This window comes from Balaenoptera acutorostrata, chromosome 13, assembly GCF_949987535.1.
Source record: "Balaenoptera acutorostrata chromosome 13, mBalAcu1.1, whole genome shotgun sequence".
Taxonomy (NCBI): domain Eukaryota; kingdom Metazoa; phylum Chordata; class Mammalia; order Artiodactyla; family Balaenopteridae; genus Balaenoptera; species Balaenoptera acutorostrata.
The window spans coordinates 81,396,981-81,410,588 of record NC_080076.1 but is presented as its reverse complement, the minus strand read 5'-3'; the positions used below and the strand labels follow the sequence as shown (position 1 = coordinate 81,410,588).

The following is a 13,608-nucleotide window of genomic DNA, read 5'->3' as shown; positions in this document are numbered from 1 at the left end:
AGTTTCACTGACCTGGGAGTCCTCAGTGCTCCACCTATTCAGAGTCCATTCTTTTTTTTTTTTTTTTTTTTTTAAAAACAGTTTTTATTTATTTATTTATTTATTTATTTATTTATTTATGGCTGTGTTGGGTCTTCGTTTCTGTGCAAGGGCTTTCTCTAGTTACAGCAAGTGGGGGCCACTCTTCATCGCGGTGCGCGGGCCTCTCACCATCGCGGCCTCTCCTGCTGCAGAGCACAAGCTCCAGACGCGCAGGCTCAGCAATTGTGGCTCACGGGCCCAGCCGCTCCGCGGCATGTGGGATCTTCCCAGACCAGGGCTCGAACCCGTGTCCCCTGCATTGGCAGGCAGATTCTCAACCACTGCGCCACCAGGGAAGCCCTCAGAGTCCATTCTTAATTTATGTACAGTGTTATCGAGGTGACTCCGTAAGGAAAACGGTTACGATTTTAACTTAGCGGAGTACGGAATTTATGTTTCTTGTGTATCTTTTTTTATTAAGAGTGTTGTAACTTTGCTGAAGAGAGGAAGTATCAGAATCAGAGAACGTGTGGGATTTGTGTCCATTACTTTTAAAATCTGGGCCTTGAAAAAGAGGGTCTTAGCTCGGAAGCAAACAGGATAAAACACAGATATCTTTCCTCACAGGGAAGGCATCGACCAGTCGTACCAGCTCCTGAGGGACTCCCTGGATCTGTACCTGGCGATGTACCCGGACCAGGTGCAGCTCCTCCTCCTCCAAGCCAGGCTCTACTTCCACCTGGGCATCTGGCCAGAGAAGGTAATTATTTTACTTTGATGCTTTGCACCTGCCTTAGAGAGGGAACTCCTAGCTGAAAGGCAGCGCTTACAAGTTTATCCTTGTATTAACCTGGAGGATAAACACAGATTTATTCACAGTCTCCTGGTTTTGACCCATCGATTTAATTTTTTGTCTCCTTTTATTCTACTAAAAATTAGTTATCCTGCCAGGAATTGCCCATTTTCTCTGTGGTCAGCGCCTTAAACTCCCAGAACCACAAGGCCTCGGCCCTACCACTGACCCACTGGTGCCCCAAAGATGTATTTTCCCCAAGTCACCCTTCTCAAGGGGAAGCAGAAGTTTCCATATTCATCCTCCAGCTGTGCTGTTAGCAACGAAATTGACCACATGTAAATAGCCCTGCATGGCGTAGGAAAGTGAGATCTTAGATGTGTTCAGGTCCAGCTGCTGGATGCTTTTAGGACTGCTTATGCCTTTGGAAACCGTTGGGTTTTACTGTTGCACTTGGATCTCTCAGGTTTGTGACGCCCCCTTTGGCCAGCAGGCAGCCCTGTCAGAGGCCACCGTGTTTGGGGTCAGCACCACTCCTCAAGAGCTGCAGGTGCAGCACGTGTGTGCTTCCAGCCACGCAACACAATGCAGGAGCAGCTGCTCGCCCCCATCACACCCTTGCTTGTCCCTGGGAATATGTTAATAGTCCACTTTGTTTAGACAGCCGGGTGAGAGACTTGAATTCTAAGCTCTCACAGGAACATCACCATAAAATCATCAGCCCTGTCACTAGAGAGTGGTAAAATCTTCCTTGAGAAAGTAAATAATCTCAATGACTCACCGTTGCTTACATGTACATTTCCTCATTTATTCACAGTGTCAAAGATCTACTGTAGTTCTAGGAAAGGATGCATTAGTAGGAAAATCCCTGAGCCCCTGTCTTCAGATGTCATCTACAGCCCAGGACACCCATGTGATCCGATAGAAGAGTTACTGGAACACTAGGCTCTCTACCAGGGTCACCACCTGCTTCCCACGACCTTGTCCAGAATTGAATAGTTTACTTTTACTTTTTACCTGATTTATTTTTGATACCAGGATATACATAACTAATTCCTTTCACTTTATACTGTACATTAGTTCAGGAATTTCATGATAATTTGTAAAATGCAGAGATCGTTTCAAAGCATGGTTCCTCATAAGTAGATTCTGTACTTAAATTACACATCAGCCTTAGAAGGAGTAGGGTTGATGTCGCCTTTGGGAGGAACGTCTGTAGAAGCCCTGGCATCCTTCCCTTTGATGACAGGCTCAGTTTAGGGCTCCTGTGCTGCCTCTGGGGGAATTTCCTTGGTATCCTCCTCAGATGGTCAGGATTGCCTTCCTTCCAAACAGATGTCACTGGAACAAGTTCCAAAATTGTCACACGCAGAACATTTTTCCCCATGATGACCATTCATGGGCTGCTGGGGTCAGGCACCTAGACACTCTCTGCATCTAAGATCAGGAAGGGAAAGTGGCTCCTTCCCCATGTGTGGCAACTGTCTCGCCTCCATGAACTGTGCTGCAACTGCAGGAAGGACCCCAAGACAGTGGAGGAGAGCTGGGGCCCGCAGTGAGGAAGGCTCCAGGGGGTGTGGAAGCAGTTAGAAAAGGGTCCTTTCCGGAGGAAGGGTTTGAGGTGGCCCTAGAAGGCCGGGGAACGATTTCAGAGCACAGGGAAGTAGGTTCCTCCAGTGGTGGGGCGGCTGGGAGAGCTCAGTGCTGCACACCTCCAGTCCCTTCTGCCAGCCCTTTGGGGTGGCTACTGTTGTTTCGTTTTGTTTTGTCTTGTTTTGTTTTTTGCCCTTTTACAAATAATGAAACCGAGGCACTGAGAAAAGTAGTTTGCCAAGGTCTCCTGCACAGAAGTTGATGGCATCAGGCGTTCAGATTCACAGCCCACCCACACGCTTCACCCCTGTGGACCAGGGCCAAGGCGAGATTGTTTCTGAAGAAGCCAGCAGAAGGGCATTTTCTACTCCTGCTGCTAAACCTACATCCTTGTCCCGATCCGTAGTTATCCCTTCCCTCCATTTTCCACATTGAGTGGAAAAGATGTCCCTCAGTTTTCCAAGGCAAAACTCCGTGTGCTCTGGATCCAACCTGCTGCCTGTCCTTGGACTATTAAATTCTCCTTTATTTCTTCTCCTGTATCTGCAGCTCCCTGTTTCTACTTCTATTGTCAGCATTAAACATACTCAGGTCTCCCTCATCTTTGAAAAAAGAGAAGGAGAAGCCTCCGACGACAGCCCCTGGCTTTCCCCGCGGCTCCACCTTACCTCTCTGCTCCCAGCCTGGCCAGGGTCCTTGTGACGGCCCCCCCTCGCCTCCCCCGCACTGCGCGGCGTGTGGGGCTCCGTTCCCAGCCCTCCCCCCCGCGTGAACTGGAAGCCTGTGACCCCCTCTCGCTGAACCTTCTCTTTGTTGCCAAATCCAGTGGACACTTGTCTTTCCTTATCTTTCTTGATCACTTGGAGGTTATCCCCCCGCTCAAAACACTCTGTTCCTTTGATTCTGGTCCCCTGTTCCCAGGCTCTCGCTAGTTGCTGTCCTGTCTCTCCGTTTCCCGTCCTCTGTCTCTCCCTTTAAGGCTCTACACTGTGGGGTAGTTTCTAGACTTCTTTCTTCTGTGCATGGTTCCCCTCAGTGATCTCACCTTACCTCAGTTACCATCTGTAGGTCAGCGGCTCCCAAATCTCTGATCTCCTGCCTGGACCCTGGGCCCCAGGCCAACACATCCAGATGCCTGTCAGCGGCTGTGTCTCCTTCAGGCTCCTTCCTTCTCCTCTGAGACCGTTCGAACATGTTTTAAACACTGTAGCCAGAGTGGTCATGACAAAATGTCAGTTAGGTCTCTTCGCTGCTCAGGGCCCTCTGAGAGGCTCCCCCGTTGCCTGGAAGACCAGGCTCGTGCTCTCCACCGAGGCCTGCTAGGTTCTAGGCGGCCCGGCCCTGCCTGCCTGCGTTTCCCTATATCCACTCTGCTGCTACAACCACGGCCTGCATCTGTGCTGTGCTCTTGCCTCAGTTCTCTGCACACGCTGCATCTCTGCCCAGAACACCTTTCGTGTCCCTCAGCTCCATCTGCCGGCTAACTCCTGCTGAGCCGCCGGCTTAGCTCTTGCCTCTGAAACCCCTCCCTGCCCCTCTGCACCCTGACAGCCCTGAGCGCGCCCTTCCACAAAGCTTGTGCGGAGGAGTGTCTCGCAGCTGCTTAGCCACCCTTCCCCACGAGACCGTGCTCTTTAAGGACAGGGACCATGTCTTGTTCTTTACTGTAGCTCTTCCCCTTGCTCTCAGCACAATTCCTGCCACCCAGTAGGTGCTCACAACATTTTATTTGAATGAATGATTAAGAAATGACAGAAATTCGTTAGCTGTGAACGAGGAAGGAGGCTCGAAGAGAATATCCCAATTTTCCAATAAGAGTGGCCACTTCAAAAGTTAAAGTGTGTGGGGAGCAGACCTGTTTCGGGGTAGGAGACAGTGTTCCGTCTGGGATGTGTTGATTGGCATGACCCGGAGCCGTGGAGTGCCGCATTTGGTGGGCGCTCTTGGCATCAGCATCTGGTAGCTGAAGTCCCAAACGTAGAAGAGCCCACAGAAGTGGACGTCCAGAGGATGGAGCCAAGAGCTTCAGAGACATGTCAGGGGAAACCTGCAGTTAAGAGGACAGAGCAGGGTCTGCAAACTGGCCCCTGGGCCCAGAGCCGGCTGGCTTTGTGAATACGTTTTGTCAGCACACAGCCGTGTCCGTTTGTCTGTGGACTGTCTCTGGCTGCTTTTCAGCCACAGCGGCAGAGGGGAGTAGTTGAGTCAGAGACCATATGGCCCACAAAGCCTAAAATATTTACTTTCGGGCCCTTTACAGAACAAGTTGCCAGTCGTGGGCAATAGACACCCCTGTTCCAAGATCTCTGCTCTGAAGGTTGTGGGCTTCTGGGATTCTAGGCCTAGACATTTAGCTGTAGACGTCATGGTGCCCCACTGTCAGCACGGGCTTTTGGAAACACACCGGGCACATCTCATGGTGCCTTCTCCGTTTCTGCCGTCTCCCTTCACCCTATCATCCTCACACCAAGGGAAGGACGGGAGTAATCATCCCTGAACCTTATCTCCTCCTCGGATACTCTGAGTTCAAGACTTCCTTTATGCTTTGAAGAGTCCACGTTATGTTTCTTTCACTTACCTGGTGGGAAGGGGCTGCCAGGAACAGAGGGGAGGCTGTGTCTATAGAAAAGTTGTCAGCAGTAACTAGTTGGAACTGCGGAGGGGAACACAAGAAGCTTACTGTGAAATCAGATGCTTTTAGCTACAAGGGACAACTGTTGTTAGTGTTGGCCCTACATTACAAGGCCACTGCAGGGGGTGGCAAGTGGATGGGATTGGCTCCTGGCTGGTACTGGTTGAAGCTGGGTCTGCTACTTGGGGTTATACCACTCTGTCCATTTTTTATGTGTTTGAAAATTTTCCTAACGGTCAATTAAAATACTCCTCTTCCTGCTTTGACGTGAAGGTGACTGAGACCTGGGGTTGCGAGTCAGCTCTGGGTCCACATCCTCACTGCACGTCTTCATAACCCCATGACCTCAGGCAAGTTGCTTAACTAGCGTGGAGGGCTTTAATTGAATAAGGGATGTGGTTTTCGGTAAAATATTTTCTAGTCAGGTTAAGTCTAAGAGGGAGGATGCTGATTTTTGGCTTATGATAGGTTTAGGTAGGGAGGTAAACGGTGCATGATAGTGGGGAAATACCCTAAAAGACTAGAAAACTTGAGGGTATTTGAGGGGTAAATAAATTTTAAGTCTTGTGTGTTAAGGTTAATTTCAAGTGCTAGCACAAAGCCCAGGATGGTCACTGTAAAGGCAGTTAATTTTAGGTATGGGGGCGTGGTTATTAGGGGGACCATTGTTGGGGGGATGTTGTTGGAGATAATAAATCCGGCAAAAACACAATTAGTAAGAAGTTTGATGGAGTTAATTAGGAGTGGGCTGTTTTCATTGGTTGAGGTTAAGGGAGAGAAGTGAGGTGGTCCTAGCAGTGTGAAGAAGGGAACGCGAGCACTTCAGACAGCTGGGAGGGAGGCGGCAGCTGGAGTTATTAGCAGGGCTCGGGCGTTGGTGTAAGATGTGTTAGCAGCTTCAGTGATCAGGCCTTTAGAAGCCAGTGAGGAAAGGCATTCCTGTCAGTGCTAAACTTCCAATAATAAGGGCTGTTGTGGTGAAAGGTATAGCTTTGAATAGGCCTCCTATTTTTCGAATATCTTGGTCGTTGTTCAGGCTGTGAATAATAGATCCGGAGCATGTGAATAGTATGGCCTTAAAAAAAAGCATGTGTGAACATGTGCAAGAATGCTAGATAGGGTTGGTTGATGCCAGTTGTTACCATTATTAGGCCTAATTGGCTGGAAGTGGAGAAGGCGACAATTTTTTTAATGTCGTTTTGGGTGAGGGCACATATTGCTGTGAATAGGGTGGTAAGGGCTCCTAAGCATAATGCTACTGTTTGAATAAGTTTATTGTTTTCTGTTAAAGGGTAAAATCGAATAAGCAAGAAGATCCCTGCCACGACTACTGTGCTTGAGTGCAGTAAGGCTGAGACAGGAGCAGGACCTTCTGTTGCTGAGGGGGGTCAAGGGTGAAGTCCAGAATGAGCAGGTTTTCCGGCTGCAGCTAGTACGAGTCTTACAAGGGGGAGATTTGAGTGATTTAAGTCGAGTATAAAAATTTGTTGCAGGTCTCCTGTGTTTAGGTTAAATAGGAATCATGCTATTGATATAAATCCAATGTCCTGATGCGGTTATATAGGATGGCCTGGAGAGCGGCTCTGTTTGTGTCTGATTCCTTTTGAAATTGGCAGTGACTGGACTGCTGACCTTCAAGTTGGGAGGATTAAATGAAGTAAAAAATGTGACAGGCTTGGCACAGTGACCAGCAGAGAATAAGTATTCAGTAACTATTGAAATCCTGCAAATCTCATTCTGGAAGACAAGATTGGGTTTTAAAATAATATGTTACATTGCATGAAGCTGTAGTTTTCACGACACTTTTATAGGCTCACAATGTATCAGGAAATAGGGCAGTTATTAATCATTATTTGACAAGTGAATAAATTAATTCAAGGGTAAAAACAGCGAGTTTGACTGATCCGGGCCTAGAGTCCAGGCTGCTCTGTCTACTCAGCGTCCGTAAGTAGGAGGAGACCCGTGTCACAGACCCTCGGCTGAGCTGTGAGCGAGCGGGGCTTGCTGATTGTTCACATGTGTTAGCGTTCCTTGAACTTGTATTTTTCCGTAGAGGCACTGGGTGCAGTAGAAAGAGTAGAGCCTTGGGGTCGGGCAGTTCTGCTCTGCCAGCTAGTCACATAAATTGCGGGGAGACGGGGTTTCCCCGTCCACCTGAACACTGAATTGTGCTGTGAGTTAAAGTCATTGAAGCGACCAGTAGGATTTCAGAAGCCTGCTCCGCACATCTTCATTCTTCACATACAGCATCATAAATGAACTGTGCTGATTTGCGTCCATCACTCCAGTGCCCTCCCTGTGACCCCTTCCCCTCTCCTGCAGCACTGAGGCCAGTCTATCACTCAGCCTCTTGACCTGGATTGAAGCAGCTTCACATTTCTTTTTCCTCTCAATTCATGAGTGGCAGGTTGAAAATGTTTCCTTTCTGTGTGTGAGAAATTGAGTCCCCCCACTCCCCAAGGATGTTGGAACCTGTTAAGAGTTCACCTAGTCCGACAGGCCCTCGCATCCCCATCCTGTGTGGACTCCGGTCCCCGTGTTTCTGTAGAGTTCCTCCCACTCATGCTGGTTGGATTTGGATCCCGGGGCCAGTCCCCAGCACGTGAAGTGACTCTGGGCGTACAGAGCACCGACGGGGTGAGAGCCTGTGGGTAACGGAGACTCGGGCCGTCAGCCCGGCTCGCCTCGCTGCCCTTCCTCAGGTTATGTAGGTCTAAATCCCTTGCCAGGAAAAAGAAAAGGCCTAAATGAAAATATTATCTCCTAGTCTTTCTGTCTTGTCTTGAAGGTGCTTGACATCCTCCAGCACATCCAAACCCTAGACCCCGGGCAGCACGGGGCAGTGGGCTATCTGGTGCAGCACACGCTGGAGCATATTGAGCGCAAGAAGGAGGAGGTGGGCGTGGAGGTGAAGCTCCGCTCCCACGAGAAGCACAGAGACGTCTGCTATGCCATTGGGCTCATTATGAAGCATAAGAGGTGAGTGCCCCGGCGTCCGCCCCCGCGCGGCTGCAGAGGACACAGCGCCGTAAGCCCCGCTTCTCGGAGCAGCGGGGCTGCACCTGGAGGGGACCTGACCCGATGCAGCAGCGACTGAGGCCCATCGCAGCGAGAACCGAAGGCTGAACCATATCTTTAACCTTTTTGTTTTTTAAGACACAACTTGCTTTCCTAACGGGGAGCTCTTCTACTGTGTGTAGTGACCCTTCTCCGTGGGGGATGGAAGCCCTGTCAGCCTCGTTCTTCCTCTCCTCTCTTCGTCGTCCTCACTCTCTCCAGGGGTCTTGCTCTCCTTGGATCTGAGGGTGGTAGGGACTTGCTGGGTCCTGGGGTTTGGACATGGCCGATGGACGAGGCAAAATTAAACTGCCTCCAGAGCAGCTGTACCTATTTACATCCCACCAGCAGGCCAGGACCTGAGAGGTTTGATTCTCGACAACTTGTGTTAGTGCCAGACCTTTAAAAATGCACTTATGTGGTAAATGGCAAATGGCATTTCATTGTGGTTTTAATTTGCATTTCCCTGGCTACCACCCAGATTGAGGTTCTTTCCCTGCGTTTACTAGCCATTCAGGTTCCTTTGATTAAGTGCCTCTTCAGGTATTTTGCTTTTCATTTGAGTTGTTAGTCTTACTGATTTGCAGTTTCTTTATTCTGTGTATTAGTCTCTATGTTCAGATAAGTTGCAAATATCTTTACTCAGTTTTTGGCTAGGGTTTTCCATTCTTTTATTACATTCTTTTTCTTTTTTTTAACTTTGTTGTGGGAATTGCAAGCATATGTAAGAGTAGAGAGAGGAGTGTTACAAACCAGGTAATGTTCCCATGTCCAGCTTCAACAGTTATCATACAATTTGTTTCACCCCCTCCCCCTCCTCCCTGGAGCAAATACCAGAGGTCCTTTTCATCTGTAGCTATTTCAGTAGGTAACACTAAAAGGTAAGGGCTGACTTTTTTAAAAAGACACGTTTACCATTCTGTTGTCATATCTAAGAAAAAAATCAGTTCGTTAACCTCATCAAATATCTGGTGAGAGTTTGTGTTTCCTCAGTTGTCCTACCATGGATGGATGGATGGATGGATGGATGGATGGATGGATAGATAACAAGAGGGGTTTATAAAGAGAGGCAGGAGTAAAATTGATTTAGCATGGAGTAAAAGCAGGCAAATCTCTAAGAATGTAAGCTTCAGAGAAGCCAAGCCATTGTCTCTATATTTCATAGCTGCCATGACAGGGCCCGAGGGAGCTGATCTGCCACTGCTCTTATGTTAATTAGGTATGGCTATAACTGTGTCATCTATGGTTGGGACCCCACCTGCATGATGGGACACGAGTGGATTCGAAACATGAACGTCCACAGCCTGCCTCACGGCCATCATCAGCCTTTCTATAATGTTCTGGTGGAGGATGGGTCCTGTAGATATGCCGCCCAAGGTGAGTAGCTGGTACTGTCTGTACTTGAAGCACACGTTTGAGCCCTCAGATTCCGCAGGCACAGGCTGGCAGTCTGTTCAGAGTTGACAGGTGTCCCATGGCTGTTAGCCTCATCAGAGCTGGTACTCAGCTGAACGTGGGTGGGTGTGCACTGGTGCGGCCATACCACGAGTTACCCAGTCACCACCCCAGCCAGGACCCTGTTCCAGGCTGTTGCCGACCTCTGTTTTGATTGGTCATTGCCTCTGCCAGTCAAAGTCCTGCTTCCCAGGCACTGCCGTTGGCTCCCTGCGGGCAAGGAGGGTCAGCTTGTGCCCTGCTCACACTGCCTGCCTGAACTGGAGGGCACCGATTGGCACTGCTGGGGGAGCCACCCGAGCACTGAGGCTGGCAGCCAGTTAGCTGTGCTCCCCCCAGAGACGCCCCCAGTGGCCACTGTGGGAACTGCAGTTCACAGCCCTGGCTCTGAGGGCACCTGGGAGAGGCAGCAACAGGTAGGTGCTTGGTAGGTGTTTGGGGTCACTGCCAGCCCCGACAGGTGCTCGCCCAGGGCTCTCCTCTTCTTTGTGCCTCCATGTAGTGGGGTGAATTTATCCCATGCCTGCCTGTCAAGACATTCACAATGTTCATTTTATTAGTAAAAATGCTGACGTAGTGCTGCTCTGTGACAGCAGCCTTCTAATGTCCATTAACTCCATTTGAGAACTGTAGTTACCATCATCATCATCATCATCATCGTACGCATTTGATACACAGGGAAACTGAAGCACATAGAGATGTTTAAATTTTAACTTACAGAGTATGCGGCCAGGCAGCTTGGCAAAGAGCCTTCCCCATAACCATCAGGCTGCACCTTTTTGCGTCTCACCTAAAGCATCATGTTTGACCTAAGTTGATACTGTGTTCTGGTAAATCCAATAATAGAAATGTTGGATGTATAAAAATCTCAGAAGTACCGAATAGACTAGAAAAAGTTTCATATTAATTATTGTTAATTCATCAGAAGCTGAGAGAGGATCGTATACAAGAGAAATTCCCTTTATTGAGACCACAGCTCACCTAACCTCCGTCAGTACAAGGGGAGTTATCAAAGGGGGCTATGTGCACCCCGTGTCAGATGAAGGCACTGACAGGGATTTTATTTAACTTAAGAAGCTTTGTCAGATAAAAAAAAAATTATACTACAAATTTTAAAAATCAAGTTATTTGGAAATTGCTGAGTGATTCTCGGACTGTTTGTCCCTGCCACTGATCACTCAGTGAGCATTTCCCATTGCGTGTCACGGAGCGAGTCCCGAGCACAGAGGAAATCATCTTGTTGTCGACACTGGGGGCCGTGTCTACACCTTCACCTTGTACACTCGTTGCCCGTTACATGGAGTTGATATCAAGACTTTCAGTATCTGATATTTGGGTTTCTAGAAACATTTATATTAACTTTAAAATGGGCTTCTTAGAGTAGGTGAAGCTGGATATTTGGTTTTAAGGTGTTCTGAATTTGTCCACTGTCTGCATAGAAGATTCAGGAATTCATCCTAATCTTACCTTAGGTCAACATGAGCTGTAAGGTTTACAGTCAGAATACTATAATGACTTTGTTAAAAAAAAAAAAAAAAATCTGCTTGTCAGTTTCACACTCTAAAATTGATTTGAAAGAATATTGCAGATAACATGACCTAAATACTTAATCATGCATCTTATAAGAATCAGGACATTTCTCTGCATTACCACAGTTACATCATTACACCCAGCAAATAAAAATGATTTCATAATATCTAACATTCAGTCAATATTCAAATTTCTCAATTGTCACAAGAATAACTTTATAGGTACTTGTTTATTCATTTTTAAATCATGATCCAGACAAGATTCAGGCACTGTGTTTGGTTATTATGTCTCTGTAGTCTCTTTTAGTAAAGAACCGTTCCTTATTTCTCATCTTTTTTCCCCTTTTCACAGGACTTTGACTTTTTGAAGAGTCCAGGCCGGTTGTCTTGTAAATTGTCTAACATTCTGGATTTGTCTTACTGTTTCTTTGTCTATGTATTGTCTGTAAACTGGAAGTTAAGCCCGGGTTTGATTAGATCAGATTGCTGGTTTTGGCTGGCGTGCTTACTCTCAGGTGCTGTGTGCGTCACGTTGCATCTCGTCCAGAGACCATGGGGTTCCGTGTCCACTGTTAGTGAGGCAGAGTATGGTCATTGGCTAAGATGGTGACTCGCTGTAAGGGACAGTTTTCCCTCTGCAGTTAACAGGAAATCCATGGGGTCAAACTGGGGCATCCTGGGTATATCCTGTCCCCCAATAACCTTTATCCTTATGTTTGTTTTAGCACCTATTGGCTCTTCTTGCCTAAATCATGATGTGAGAATTGCAAAATAGTGGTTTTCTACTGCGGGTATACCCTCTAGTTCTGTAAACAAGAGCTTTGCCCTCCTTCCCCCTCTTCCTCCCCCTCTTCCTCTCTCTCTTTTCTCCTCCCCCCCCCCCTCGCCTCTCTCTCCTCTCCTCCTCTCTCCCTTGCTCTCTCTCCCTCTCTCCCTCTCCTTCCCCTCTCCTCCCATAGATTCCTGGATTTTTTATTTAGTCAATGTGTTATAATCATTTGGAACAATTTTATTCTCAAATTAGCTCACATTTAGCCAGTGAGCGACCTTGAGAGGCTAAATTTTAAAAGCACTAATTTAAATATGTTTTTGAACATTTCTGGGTTAATATATTTGCATTAAGTTATTTTGTTTTTAAACTATTTCGTGATCTAAATTTTCAGCCTCTGGCTCCAGTGATCCTAGTAATCTGGGCAGAGCCCATTAATGAATGCTTTTCTGTTTTTTAGCTCTCCACAGAGAGTTGAAGAGTGAATTATAAACCACATACCTGCGTGCCATCCTCAAATACTTACAGTCTGCACAATTAAATTTTCCCTCAATATGTTAATGGGCTATACAGCATCTTGCATTTTGTAATTTTTGTTCCCACTAGGGGGCGTGCTTTAATATTAATATTTTCTTGGTACCAGAAACTCCTGTCTCAACTTCCCTGCGTACTTCTTAGTACTGAAGAAAATGACTATCACAGATGCTCTGAATTTAAGCCAGCTGACCATATTGGAAGGTCAGGAATTCAGCTGTGGTGTGAGAACCTGGCTCTTACATGTCTTCCGTGTACGATGGTAAAGCACCTGGTTGAACGCTTGGGCCATGGCGTGCCCTCACCCAGTGTCAGTTTCCTTTTCCATAATTGGTCTTCCACTTCCAAACTAAGTTTCCACCATCCCCCCCCCACCCGCCCCCAACACGCACACACACACACAGTCCATGGCGGTCTGCACATGCTGGCAAGGGTGTGAGGACTCCCTGCACCAGGGTTGGAGTGTAAATTTTCAGCCGTCTCAGAGGGCGGTTTGGCTCTCAAACTGTCAAAATCTCAAGTGCTCATTCTCCTCTGACCTGGCATTTCTCCCCTCGGTTCCTCCGCTGGAGACGCGCTGACACAGGGGGCCTATGGTCCCCTTGTTATGACAGCAAAGCAGTGTCATTCATGGGACTTGTCTGGTAAATGGGGGTATATCCAAACTTCGGGTAACTGAGCTGCAACCAAATAAACCAGTTGCAGGTAAATGCTTACTGTATGTTTTATAGGAATAAGCACACATAAGGCAACACAGAATTTTCTTTGAATGCATATAATTATATTTAGCTACATATATGTATGTTCATAAAAGGACTAGAAAACTCACGGTCATAGTGGTTTCCTCTGGGGAGGGGCTGATAGGTGCCCCCAGAGGACTCATGGGTACTGTTTCCAGACTTTTACAGGAATGTATTCGTGTATTTTGGGGTAGCTGAAATTTTTAAATAAAATAAGCAGACACATTTCTCTGAAAATTTTAGGGGAATCAGAAATTCTTCCCAAGATTTTTCCAGGACTTTTAAGTAGTCCCTGTTTAATATTTTGCTCTTTATTAAGTTTTATATCACTTAGATTTCTTATTCCTATTCAAATTTTTTTTAAACTTATTTAGTGGATTGGGCATTATTTTCCCCTCCTAATACTTAGTTGTCAACTTCAGTGTTTTATTTTTTCCTAAAAAAGTTTCTTTTATGAGTACATTTTTCCTCTTTTGCTGGGAGTC

General features: G+C 47.1%; 1 protein-coding gene across 8 annotated transcripts in view; it reads left to right on the top strand.

The window, feature by feature from the left end:
* FBXO21 (F-box protein 21) overlaps positions 1 to 13,608 on the top strand; it is a 48,838-nt gene that overhangs the window by 19,040 nt on the left and 16,190 nt on the right. For 4 of the 8 annotated variants that reach the window (XR_009005022.1, XR_009005021.1, XM_057526396.1 and 1 more), the window contains 3 exons: positions 649 to 781; positions 7,807 to 8,018; positions 9,316 to 9,473. Coding sequence is in view for 6 of the 8 variants with exons in the window: in XM_057526396.1 (XP_057382379.1) it covers positions 649 to 781; positions 7,807 to 8,018; positions 9,316 to 9,473 (503 nt within the window). In the remaining 2 variants the exon portion in view is untranslated. Of the gene's footprint in view, positions 1 to 648; positions 782 to 7,806; positions 8,019 to 9,315; positions 9,474 to 11,432; positions 12,143 to 12,309; positions 12,425 to 13,608 lie in introns of those variants that run through there. The other 4 variants (XM_057526397.1, XM_057526393.1, XM_057526394.1 and 1 more) reach the window with 3 other exon arrangements.